This window comes from Leptidea sinapis, chromosome 2, assembly GCF_905404315.1.
Source record: "Leptidea sinapis chromosome 2, ilLepSina1.1, whole genome shotgun sequence".
Lineage (NCBI taxonomy): Eukaryota > Metazoa > Arthropoda > Insecta > Lepidoptera > Pieridae > Leptidea > Leptidea sinapis.
This window is the reverse complement of record NC_066266.1, coordinates 11,012,943-11,026,938: the sequence shown is the minus strand read 5'-3', so window position 1 is coordinate 11,026,938 and position 13,996 is coordinate 11,012,943. Positions and strand designations below refer to the sequence as shown.

Genomic DNA, 13,996 nt, shown 5'->3' with positions numbered 1-13,996 from the left:
ATTAATTATAAGTTACAAAATGCCGCCTGTTGATTGGCCGTTAATTCTGTTACAAGGCATTTAGATACTGTTCAGATGTTGTTTGGTTCGAAACTCTTGCTGCTAGACAAGCGATGAAAACAGGCCAGCTTTATTATTTTAGTGTGCGTGACAAGCTAAGTCTTACACTCGCGATACGTAGGTCACTTTGTTTTTGTGTGCGTGCGTTGCTGAAAATAGAGGCTAACTGTTCACCTCTATTTTTTTTTCGATGTTTTCACAGCTATCTCAGCATTATTTATTAGTTACAAACTGGCGCATGTTTGTTTACCCGCAGGTTTCAAAGTATTTAGATACTATTGAGATATTGTAAGGTTTTAGTATTAGATTCCCGCAGAATATAATATATTATGTAATACTTACTATATCTTAATATATATATAAATTACGTGACACGTTGTTTGTTCGCGATGTACTCCTAAACTAATGAAGGGATTTTAATGGAAATTACTTCATGGAGTGCGATTGGTACAACTTGATATGATAGGATAGTTTTTATTTCGATTTGGGACCCTTAAGATTTTTATTTTCAATATTTGTTTTGTATGGACATATTTTCTATGAGGGAATTTAGTGACGCCCATGGTTTGACAGTTCCGCTGTGAAACAATTTCATTATAACAACAGGGAGCATTTTTTACGAAATAATTCTTGATGTTTAGAAATATTATTGGCGCATTCCTATAAAACAGTATTTTTTTTTATTATCTATAGAACAACGTCTGTCGGGTCAGCAGTAGTATAATATAATAAATTAAACTACGATTTTTGGGACTTTCATATGTATTTTTCATATATATTTGCCAATACAAGTCCCGTCAGAATCGGTCAATCCGTTTTGGAGATTAGTCGAAAGAAAATAAAAATAAAATTGTCTCGACCAGATCTATGTGGCAAGAGAAATCAGAATTCCTTCATTGCGTCATTATTGACAAATTCCCCTGGTCTTCATTTAATTTGACATTTGATTAACCTCAGTAAAAAATACCATCCAAATATTTGACTTCAGCCTTGATATTAAAATGAATATAGACTTAATTGCCATAATTACAAAGTAAATACATAAATACCCAATCAATCGATTTATAATTAACCTCAAGTATAACTGAAGTTTGAACAAAGCCGCGTATAATAAAGTTTTATGTAAATACATTGTCCCTTTAAGGTATATAAGGTGGTTTATGTCCCCATAAATCCATGGCGTTTTAAAAAACCATACTTCAATCCAATGGCTTTTAATTCCTGTGAGTAGATCGTAAAGTAAGTTACAATTAGTCAGTTAAAGCCCCATTGTTCATAGAAAAACGTAATGTTATTTATAATTTTCTTTGAAACTTGTTTCTTACTAATAAACTTGACTTTTTCTAACAGTATAATAGGTATATGATCGTATAGAAAATATTCAGGTTTGGTTTTTTAAAATATCTTTGCTTAACACTTATGATGACTTACGAACCTGAAACTCTTCAAAGAAATCAAATCTCACTCAGATTGCATGGCACTCCAAAATGATGTGCAAGCTGTGTTCCAGTGGAGCTTGAGGAACCGTATGGCATTTAATACGTCCAAATGCTTTGCCATGACTTTCGGTCGAAAGTGGTGCCCAATAGAGTTTGATTATAAAATTGGTGGTGATTCGATATCTCGACCAGAAACTATCAAAGACCTGGGTGTCACATTCGATCGAAAGTTAATCTTCCATGATCATATTACCACTCTGGCCAAGGAATCCTATAGAATTTTAGGCTTTGTTTTGAGGAATTCTGGGGATTTCACATCTGAACCAGTCATAAAGCTTTTATTCGGTGCTTTAGTGCGCAGCAAGCTAGAAACAGCTATGTGTGTGTGGAATCCGCATGAAAGTACTTATGTACTCCTTCTCGAAAAGGTGCAAAAAGCTTTTCTTAGGTACCTTTACAACCGTACGCATGGATACTACCCCTATATGTATCCCACAAAATTTCTTCTGGGTACATTTGGCTACAACTCCCTCGAGGTTAGGCGAAAACGACAGCAGCTCACAGTTATGTGCAGAGTTCTCAGAGGTGATATAGATGCGCCGAGCTTGCATGTTGAGCTATGTAGAATCTTTGTACCGGACAATTACTGTTCGAGGCGCAAGCATAGATTGTTCTCAAGTCCGACACATCGTACTGTGGCTCGCACCAACTCACCTATACCGAGGTCTCTCTCTGCTCTCAACGCTCTTCTCGAAGCCAACCCTGCTTGTGATTTATTTGCGGATGGATGGCAGACGATTTTAACAGAGTGCTTGCGTTTTTGTGAGAGGAATGGATGAACGGTATTTGGATGTTAATTAATTGTTAGTTATTTACAGTAAACTTTGTATTTATTAACTATTATTTGTGTAATATGTCTAGTTTGTAATTAATTCTTACTTTAATATTGTTACGCCTTACGCCTACGCCGGCCTTACTATATGCTTACGCCGTTTTATTAAAGTATAAATAAATAAATAAAAAAAATGATTCTAAAAACTTAAATTCAAAATTCTTTATTGCAAGTAAATTTCAAGAAAATTGTCAGCACGTTTTTTTTTTTAAAAAAAAAAGGATTGTGTGGTTTTATGAAACCACGGTAAAAGTGAAACTTTTTTTCACATTATAGACATAAAACTCAAAATAGCGTGGAGCTCTGGCACAAATGAGTAATAGTCTATACACTACACGGTCAGCTGCTGCGAACTATAGGCGCCGCCCGATCATGCGACATGCAACACACAGACGAAAAATTTTGAGACGATGTAATAAAAGTTTCACTTTAAAAGAAAAATATTTAAATAAAACATTACAAAAAAGTATAATATTATACTTAGGTATATTGAATACTTTATCTTTTTTAGTTGTTGAATCCGATTTTTTTCTCCTCTTTTGTGCGTAGGTATGTGTTAGTTGTATACAAAGAGGATGTAAATACTACGAAATAAGAGATGGGACTGCCTGAGTTTGATTGAAATTTAGTTTACTATGAAACGTGCAGTGATTTGACAAAAGTTTGAAATAGTAGTAATTACAGAATGGCGATTGGCGACGAAGTATAATCCGGCTACATTTGATAGTGAACAGTTGCTTAAAACGTAGTGGATTCCGGCTATCTCCGTTTTTACAAGATTATAGCCGTCACCTGTCTACAATGACTGCACATTTCATACAATTACATACAATCGCTTTTATCTTAGAGAGTTTCGCTAGGCTGGTGCAGTCATTTGACATAAGTTTGAAATAGTAATTACAATATTAAGGCGACGAGGTATAATGCTTTTTTTATGGAATAGGATGACAAACGAGACTACGGGTCACCAGGTGTTAAGTGATCACCGCCGCCCACAATCTCTTGCAACACCAGAGGAATCACAGGAGCGTTGCCGGCCTTTAAGGAAGGTGTACGCGCACCGGTCGAAGGTACCCATGTCGTATCGTCCTGGAAACACCGCGCAAGGAAGCTCGTTCCACAGCTTTGTAGTACGTGTAAGAAAGCTCCTTGAAAACCGCACTTGGGAGGACCGCCACACATCCAAATGGTGGGGATGATATCCTAACTTGTGGCGTGTCGTGCGAAGGTGGAATTCGGCGGCAGGAATCAGGTTAAACTGCTCTTCGGAACAGTCCCCGTGATAAACGCGGTAGAAGACACACAATAAAGGATTATGAATTATTATCTCTACGCAACGCCAAGTGATACAGCCGTTCACATAGCACTGGGTCCCCGATAATTCGAGCTGCTCTACGTTGCATGCGGTAAAATGGATCGAGCTGATACTGGGGTGCGCCAGACCAGATGATAGCAATACTATATGTGGCCGGACCTGCGCTTTGTAGAGCGCTAGAATGTGGGCCGGCTTGAAGTATTGCCGTGCTCTATTAATCATACCCAGCTTTTTCGAAGCCAAGCTAAGTTTAAAAGCGTTCAGTTGCTCATTACCTAGTATATCTCTTTTTTTGTACAAGATTATAGCCATCTGTCGATCTATCAATGACTACACGTTCCACACAATCGCCTTTTTTCTTAAAGAGTTTCGCTAGGCTGGTTGTATATAAATATACAAGTGTGTATATACATATATCCTATATTATGTTGAATTATTGCCTTATGTCAAGTTATGTAAATAAAATCTTCTACACATGTAGGTTACCTGGAAGAGAGAGAGAGAATAAACATATAATAATAAAAAAACATTTATTTCGGATCAGATCCATATCTCTGTTAGTAATTTCTTACTTAAAAACTTATATTAGTAGGTAAATCTAAATAATTTTATATTGGTGTGAAGCCACATGTACGAGTACCTTTGTAAAAGAGACTACCACCGAACTGTAAAAACACTCAGGTTAGTGTTGGTGCTACCACGGACTCGAGCCAGCTTAGATGCGCGTCTTTTTCGCACACCAGTGGCAGGTGTAAGGTTTGAAATATGAGGATGCTTAAAGAAGATGTCGGAACAAAACAAGCCGGCTGCTTTCATCGAATACGCTGCCTAATTAATCCCTTTGAGATTTTACCAGTGGGATGCTCTTTGCACAGGATGCCGGCTAGATTATGGGTGCTACAATGGTGCCTATTTCTGCCGTGAAGCAGTTAAATTACAAATGAGACTTAACATCTTATGTCTCAAGGTGACGAGCGCAATTATAGTACGGCTCATATATTTTAGGTTTATTAAGAATCCTGAGCTGCATTGTAATGGGCAAGGCGTATCAATTACCATCAGCAGAACGTCCTGTTCGTTGTCATAAAAAAAGCTAAAGTTTCTTAACTTCTTAACTACTAAAACATTCACTATAAAATTTTGCATAAACAATGTCACTTAAATCTTGTTAAAGATGCACATACTGCCTATAAAGGATGCAGCATTAATCCTATACTAGATATAGTTAATTATGACCATGAATAAAATGCCTTCACCTTCATTAAACACTAATAAAGCCAGTTAATATTAATTATACGATTTCGAGATAATAACAATAACAATTCCCATAAAAATTGTTGGTACATTACATTGACGAGTGGCTGGTAAAATGAGAAACATTAGTGGATTATGCGACCTGACTTATGTTCAATACAAAAACTATGGCTGAAGAGTCATCGGTATGCAGTCCTAATAACTAACCATATCGGAGAGTACCGCTTTTTGCTGATGCCTCCAAGACGATCGGTTAAACTCTTCTTTGATAAATTAAGGGAATTCTGTTCATCATCTCAGGAAATATATCACTTGTAATCGATTTCGAATAGGTTTTGAAAGCTTCGGTAGCTTTCGTGAATTGAAGGCTTTGCGTAGATTTTAAATTGATATATTTTTATTCAAAATAGGATTTAATATTGAATGGAATACTACTACTAAAAATTCGCAAAATGTTTTATAAAACTTAGGACAATATAATTATTCCCAATCTTTGGTATCATTTAGGAAAGACATTTATGTTTTAATAACCTTTACCACATAAACGTCTTTTGATAATTATTGTTTTGAAATTAGTGTCTAATAATAATAACAATAATAACTATGAGTTATTTTATGTAAATTTAAACCAAATGGTCAAATTGTAAGTAAAGGCATTTAGTGTGTATTATATGTAGATTAACATTATCTTTTGTTAATTGGTAGACTTCTCGTCACAGGGATCGTCATGCTCGGATTATGCCACTGCTTGTGGCGGCGACGTGGGGCGGGTCGTTGGCTTCCCTAAAATATGGTGGTATAAAATATAATATATGGTCGTCTGCCCCAACGGCCATCTGTCCGTCGAACTATGTGCCCTGCCCACTGCCACTTCAGTTTCACAATCACTTGGACTATGTCGGTAAGTTTGCATATATTGTAATAGAAATGATTTGAAAATTTAATTGAAAATAAGAACCTGTAATACCATTCTGGTTCGAAAAGAGCAACCTTAGAGTTTTTTGCTCGTTCTTCTCTAAGGAAATCTATCTTCCGAACGAGCTGTAAGAAAAAATTACACATTTCAAGTGTAATGCACATTTGTTTTGAAAATTTACTGTGAATATTATCTTGCAAAACTTGACTTATCCGAGTAGTAGGCATAACAAGTTATTATTATTCCTGATGTTAACATTATGATTACCTCAGTTCGCGAATTCGCTAATGCGCCTATTAACTTAACATTATCATATATTGTTTTTTTTTTTTTGATTATCCCACGCAGTCACCATGAAAACATGCTCTGAAAAGGTCGCGAAACGTCGGGTTAGCAAAAATAATAAAAAAAATACTTTCACGCAAAAGTGTTTTATTTTAAGAATATATTGAGAATATTAAAATTATTATCCAACTAAATATCTTAGTGATCGGACAGCCTGGGACTAGATTATGATTATTTTATGTTTTATTAAAATGAGCACAAAAAAAAAGAATTCTGGGAGAGTTTCTTGTGCGGCTACTTCTCTCTCAGAGCGCCATTTGCGAAGCGGCAGTAGTATTAGAAATGACATCAAAACGAATTTCAAAAGGAATCAGTTTTGAGAAAATAAATGTCTTTTATGCCTTTTTGATTTACACAATGCTTTAATACAAGATTATCTTAATTTATATACCGCACACATAATGGTTGCCAGACCTATACTTAGCAATATTTTGATTTGAAATAGACGGAACATATCCATCGGTTCGCAATTCTGTGTGATCATATTGGATATAATTTGAACGAACCCGGGCCAAAATTATAATGCGAGAGCTGTGTCATTTGTGGTACAGACGGGAAGACGGACAGACTGGCGCGATATAATTATATACAGATGAACAACTTGATACAGATGGATACTCAACAATATGTTATATTTTAAAAGTGATAACCTCACTTCTAGGATTAATACACAAATAAAATTTGAAAAACAAAATTTTATGAACGATGCGGGATTCGAACCCATCGACCTCCGGCGTTCCGTGCCTGTGCTCTAACCAACTGAGCTAACCGTTAGAGAATAGGTTATCAACTGCTAAAGTAGATACTGTGGATGAAGCAACAACCTGAGAGTTGAACAAAGCAAACAGAATTTTATAACGAGGCGGTACTCGAACGGTTAGCTCAGTTGGTTAGAGCACCCGCACGGAACGCCGGAGGTCGTGGGTTCGAATCCCGCATCGTTCATAAAATTTTGTTTTTCAAATTTTAGATGGATACTTGTTCGTTTTTATATATGGAAGAATAGGATAATCTTTTTGTGCTGTGCTTCCGAAGTCCCAGGCCCAAGGGTGTCGTAAGCGGCGACTTAAGGGCATTTACCAGTGGGAGGCTTCCGTGCACAGGATGCCGGCTACATTATGTGTACCTCAACGGCGACTTTCTCTGCCGTGAAGCAGCTATGTGTATGTATTATTGTGTTTCGATCTGAAGGACGCCGTAGCTATTAAAATTTTTGGGTAAATGAGACTTAATATCTTATTTATGCATTTTTCAAGAATCCTAGGCGGCAGTGCATTGTAATAGGCAGGGCGTATGAATTACTATCGGCTGAACGTCCTACTCGTGTCCTCTCGTCTTAATGTCCTAAAAAAATGTCGTTTCGGCCTGAAATACTAAATAAATACACTTTTATAATAAAGTCCCAGCCACTGTTCAGGCATTATCTATAAATAAATTTAAATGTATTATTAAAAAATGGCTCTGTCGTAAATCCTACTATTCCACAGCTGAATATCTTAGTGATCGGACAGCCTGGGACTAGATTATGATTATTTTGTAGCAATAGCAATGACAGTACAATATAGTATATTTTATTAAAAAGAGTGCAAAAAAAGAATGCTGGGAGAGTTTCTTGCACCGCTTCTTCTCTCTGAGAGCGCAATTTGTTTCCGAAGCGGTAGTAGTTTCTAGTATATTTACTAGAAACTACTACATGTTCTTATAAGAAATGACATCAAAAAGAATAAATGCCTTTTACGCCTTTTTTAGGGTCAAAATCACGCCCAAATGAGTCGGGTACAAACAAACATACATTCAGGTGAAGCTGATTAAAAGCGTGTAAAAATAGACAAAAAGTTGATGATAGTTATATAAACTAAAAAAGTTTTCCAAAAGCATTATTTTAATATTTGTCTGAGCAAAACGGGCTAATGTTTCAATGGGAGTAAGAATCATGGCAAACGGACATTTGCCACACCAATCTTTGAGCTACTTCGCCTGCTTTTGACAGATGGAAGTCGTTTGACAGCTATGATTGCCTCAATCACCCTGAATGTAGTATACATATATAGTGAAGAGAAATTTTTCAGCATTGTTCGGGTTGTTAAGGTCGATACAAGCAGCAGAACGCCACTACTGGACATCAAGTCAAAATGCAAACAAACAACCCGCGTTATGTTGACATCTGGCATTACACAATCGCGCGTTTAATACGTATAATGATAATTATATGAAATTTAGATATTAAATGAAATTTACTATATTATGTAATATGGGAATAATTTAATATATATGTTGTTTTTTTTTTATGGAATAGGAGGACAAACGAGCGTACGGGTCACCTGTTGTTAGGTGATCACCGCCGCCCACAATCTCTTGCAACACCAGAGGTATCACAGGAGCGTTGCCGGCCTTTAAGGAAGGTGTACGCGCTTTTTTTGAAGCTACCCATGTCGTATCGTCCCTGAAACACCGCACAAGGAAGCTCATTCCACAGCTTTGTAGAACGTGGAAGAAAGCTCCTTGAAAAGTTGTATATTAATTAGGTAAGTATATATAATATTAGGAATTACAAATTTAAGCAGAATCTAAATCTAAAAACCTTAAAAAATATAAAAGGAGTCCCTTTAGGTTCCGATGATACTGGCAGCGTTCCCCCTTTGAATAGCTAGACTAATTCTTTGTCCGAGGTAGCTGCCAGCTTTTCGGTCTCCTGTGATAGGCATAATTTCTATTTTTGCACTCTCTACAGAATAAAAGTCAGCTACAGAAAAAAATGATCATCATCAATTTCACCATCGTGATGATGGGGAACTAAAACTTTCATCAGAATAATATAATAAGAATTTCTAGCACTCTCTTGCTGCGCTAACTACTTATTCTAATTATGATACATCCAAGACCCACTCAGACACAATTAAGATTATAAGCATTGTAGTACACATAAAGCGCGACCTATTAAATATTTCAGTGCAACATGCAATAATAGTAAAAAAACTGTGTGTGTACTTTTGTATGCGCGCAAGAAGTTATACTTCTTTGGCCTAACGAAGCAAAAATCATTAAAATGATTCATTCCTCCTGCTATTCTACGTTTTTAGAAAGAACAATTTATTATAAAATAATGAATACAGCTGTATGGGCTTGAACTCAACTTGGCTTGAAGAAACCAAAAAAATTACGACTGACGCAAACGTGAGAACATTTTAGGAACCAACTTCAACCTTTGTGTTACATTGATGCGCGCGCATCTTCAACATTTCACTCTTATCATTTTTTTGTAACGCACCTAAGTATAACTTCAAAAAATTATAATAATTACCTCTTGAAAGCTGCGATAGACAAATTGTCGAAGTATCTAGACCTAGCACACGAGGTTACTGCCATATGGCATATTGATTCAACAATAATGATCCCAATAGTCGTTTTTTTAAACGGCCTTATAGCAAACAGACTCAACCATCATCTCAAGAGGCCATCGTTAAGTAACTGGATTAAGGGTCAGATAGATAGAAGGTAGCTATTTTGGGAACGGCACACATCGTGTGGAAGTTTCTCAGTCTGTCGCCCTAACCACCGGCGGAATTTTCGTGAACCTACGCCGGTCGGACTCTATTTTTTATATTTATATTGATAATGTTTTTATAATTACTCGTGTGTTATCATTATAAATATAGGAAATAAACTAACATAAAATTTTAAAACAAAATAACTTATTCTAGTAGTTGTATTTTTTTTGGATCAATGTGCCAATCGGCCAAGAGCGCCTCTAACCCTTTCCAATCCTGTCTTTCTTAAGCCACTCTGTTCCATACTATTCGCCGTCATCGTCAAGCCACTGGGGTCATTCCATCATCAAAATAGCTGCTATATTAAGAGTAGTATTTTCAGCAGGACGTCAGTTGATGGTAATTGATACGTCCTGCCTATTACAATGCAGTCCCGCTCAGGATTCTTAATAAAACCCAAAAATTATGAGCGGCACTACAAAACAACACATCATAAGATATTAAATCTCATTTGCCCAGTAATTTCACTAGCTACGGCGCTCTTCACACCGAAATACAATAATTCTTACACATTCCACAGCGGTCCAAAGCAGAAAAAGCCGCAGTTGTGGTACCCATAATCTACCGGCATCCTATGCAAAGGAGCCACCCACTGGTGAATAAATATCCTGCCGATGACTTCATTAAAGTTGAAGTTGTTAATTTTATTTTATTCCTAGCTGGAGTGAGTGGAGATATGGTATGATAGATTAAATAGACTAGGATACTACGATGAGCATGGATAAAGAGTAACTGCCTTACAAAATATTAACATCGTATAAAGTTATACCTAAGAATAAACCTAGAATATGCAAAATGTTGACTATCGGCCTTTTTCAATAACGTACCTCTAGCTACGGATACATAGCTGTCACCGTTTAAGGACAAGATCTTATCTATCCATAGTTATGTCCAATATAGTTATACGGCCGTTTTCAATAACCTATCTATCCTTAATTTAACTTAGGGATACATTGCTGTCAACGTTTAATGACAAGATAATATAGTTAAATCTTTATATCGATCGGTTATTGCTATGTTAGATTTGTCTACCTCTAGTAACTTAAACTAAGGATAGATAGGCCGTATATCGCTCACAACGCTGTCAATACAATGATAATTCTGAAGAAGAATGTTAGGCAGCCTCACAAATAAATGTGGGATATATTATACATGCGAAAAAACCATTCGTAAGCAAGATTAAAATTAAAATAAAATTTATAACAAGTTTATTTGTAGGGCCAGAAATGTGGAAAGAGGGATCTTTCACATAGATGCAATTGTAAAGCATAACCTCTACTCGTAAACAACCACATTACCTGCTTACACTCTATCTTATATTATTATATATCTTATAGCTTACAATCTATTTAGTTTTATATATATTTTTATTCTGCAATAGATGATAAAATAGAATAACATTTTTTACTTACTTAACATTATTTTGAGTACAAAATGAATTAATTTTTAATCCGTTCATAGTCAGGACTTCACGTACAGCCCTAACATGAATAGCTTAAAAAAATTAAATTTAAAGCGTTGCTAAAAAAATATTTTGTCAAATTTTATTATTATTCAGAAACTCACAATGTAGCATATTAATAAATATATAAATACGACTTCAATAATACCTTTAAAACAACATAATAAATGCCTAAATGGAGAGACATATACTTTCTTATATATAATGATATCATTGCAGATATATTCCACTCTCAGGGGTACTTACCAGTGGGAGGCTCCTTTGCACAGGATGCTCGCTAGATTATGGGTACCACAACGGCGCCTATTTCTGCCGTGAAGCAGTAATGTGTAAGCATTACTGTGTTTCGGTCGGGCGCCGTAGCTATTGAAATTACTGGGCAAATGAGACTCAACATCTTATGTGTCAAGGTGAAGAGCGCAGTTGTAGAGCCGCTCAGAATTTTTGGGGTTTTTCAAAATCCTGAGCAGCACTGATGAGCTGAACGTCCTGCTCGTCTCATCCCCTTACTACTACTACTTTAACTACATATTCTTAAAACTGTTTTACATATATACGAGATAAAAATATAGATGAATAATTGTATATATTAATAGGGTTGCCAAAGCTAGCATATAATAATATAGTTTCCTACTAATTAATGGGTGTACCTTATTATATTTATTATATATTTACATATATATACTATTATATTATTATACCTGTATTATTTTAAAATATAATGTACTCAGTAGGCAAAACTACAATATTTTTACTTTCTGTGATGAACAATTTGGAAAGATGAGCGCCATATAGTCAGCCAGTATCAGTATATTAAAAAAAAAAGAGTTTTTAGTATTCTGTAACTTAAAATTAGGGTGTAATAATAGTTAGGAGGAAAAGATTCCTTCAAAATAATAAAAAATATCAATAAAAGCTAACCAAAGCAGTAAAACATATTCATAAAAAATATTTTTGCTATCAATTCCTTGTATACAATATTTTTTTAGGTACTGAATCCAAAAATACTAGATTCAGTCAAAAACAATATGGCAGCCCTAATTGGTAACTACGTCTTAGAAATCGGTGGAAAAGATGGCGAATATTGATGTGTCAAATGAATCTAAACAAAATACTCTTGTAACTTACCGATAGTAGGGAAAAGCCTGCGGTACATGCAGGTCCATTGGCATGGATGCGTGTGCATGTCCATGCGCATACTCATGCTGCATCATGCCATGCATGCCGTGCCCCAACATGGCCGCCCAAGGTGACGCCGCAAAACCACCCGGGTGTTCCATCACTGACGACTTATCACATCAATGTAATTCCGTGTTACTCAGTACTATGTACAATGTACTATGGTCTCTCACGAACACTTTAAATAATAATTTAGTTCTTAATTTCTTGTATTGTAAGTTAAGTTCTTTTGTATTGAAAGTTCAATTTATATATTTCTGTGGAGACTAAGATAAATTAAAATAAATAATATTATTTAATAATCTGGTAGTAGAATTATCTAAATATTAGGTTATATAGGTATTACTTAAAAAAAATATATAGCGAGTTATATTAATTATCATCGTAAGTAACCTATCTACCTACCTGTAACTTAAAAAAACCAAATTTTTTTTATAATATAATGTTAATTTAGGTAGGTAATTTTGTAATTAAAGAAATACTTCGCATTTTTTTATCGATAATTATATTGACAGTAATTTCAATTATTCAACAAACACTAAAGCCGGTCCTTTTGTATTTGATCAATATAATATAAAACTTTCAAAATAAATTAATGCCGGTATATTAATGACTAGTACAATGCGAAATTTTGAAAACGAACATCAAATCTATAGAGCTGTTTCTCCAAATTCTACATGACTGGTAAACTGAGATGCATAGAACAGTGTAAACATTAATTTGTGTAAATACGAAGGAACACCTGATATATTTGCCAAGTGCGCGGACGCTGTGATTGTTTTACCTATCCGCACCTATTAGTAAAGACTTTGTTTGCCCGTAGCTTAAGTGTTTATTGCAGTAATGTTTTGTTAACCTCAAGAAATTACGAGTTTCTCATGTTTATAAAGCAATAACAGCTTCAATTCGCAAGAGCTTCGATCGACACATTCATATAATCCATTTAGTAATAACATTAGTAATTGTCGTTTCCAAATCAAATAGTTCACTGAAAATCAATTCAAATCACAGCCACGTTTATAAATCACTAAAAACCTTCACAGATCACAGACTATATAGACACTAGTTGTAAAAAAAGGCGCGAATCAAACGTCAAAAATGTCAAATTTCCCGCGCGCGCATATCTGTTTCGAATCGCACGCGCGCAATATTTACATGCATTTCGGTTGGACGCGACAAGGTTAGGACGCGTGTAGCGAGTCTGTCGGTCCAGCGGTCATTGAGTCTGCTATCAGTATAGTTTGAATGTGTGCGTCGAACCGGTGGCGTACACGAGGCATACGAAACAGGCTTGGGAGCTGGGACGAGAACGGGCAGGCCAATGTCTGAGCATCACGTCCTATGTAATTGGGTTACATCTACGTGACGTCGGCTTTCGTCACGTCCATCCACCAGCCAGACAATATCGAGATGTTCTAATTATAACTTTCGCTAAACGATCGCTTATTGTCGTTGTTATATTCTTCAAAGCATTTCAAAGTAAATTATCATACAGTTTGAGTAAATATTAAACGCCGTTTTCATTCTTTTTCAACCATCTTAGTATATTGAAAAATTATTTCGTGCTATTTTATGTCAATCACCAA

At 35.6% G+C, this 13,996-nt stretch overlaps 1 protein-coding gene across 5 annotated transcripts in view; it reads right to left on the bottom strand.

Annotated features, from left to right (window-relative positions):
• LOC126971673 (protein trachealess) overlaps positions 1-13,612 on the bottom strand; it is a 271,027-nt gene extending 257,415 nt beyond the window's left edge. For 3 of the 5 annotated variants that reach the window (XM_050818066.1, XM_050818089.1, XM_050818097.1), the window contains exons 1-2: positions 13,153-13,612; positions 12,360-12,676 (exon numbers count right to left, since the gene is read on the bottom strand). In XM_050818066.1, coding sequence (XP_050674023.1) covers positions 12,360-12,511 — 152 coding nt within the window. In that variant the 5' untranslated portion in view covers positions 12,512-12,676; positions 13,153-13,612. The remainder of the gene's footprint in view (positions 1-12,359; positions 12,677-13,152) is intronic. The other 2 variants (XM_050818080.1, XM_050818074.1) reach the window with 2 other exon arrangements.
• Positions 13,613-13,996: the final 384 nt, after the last annotated feature.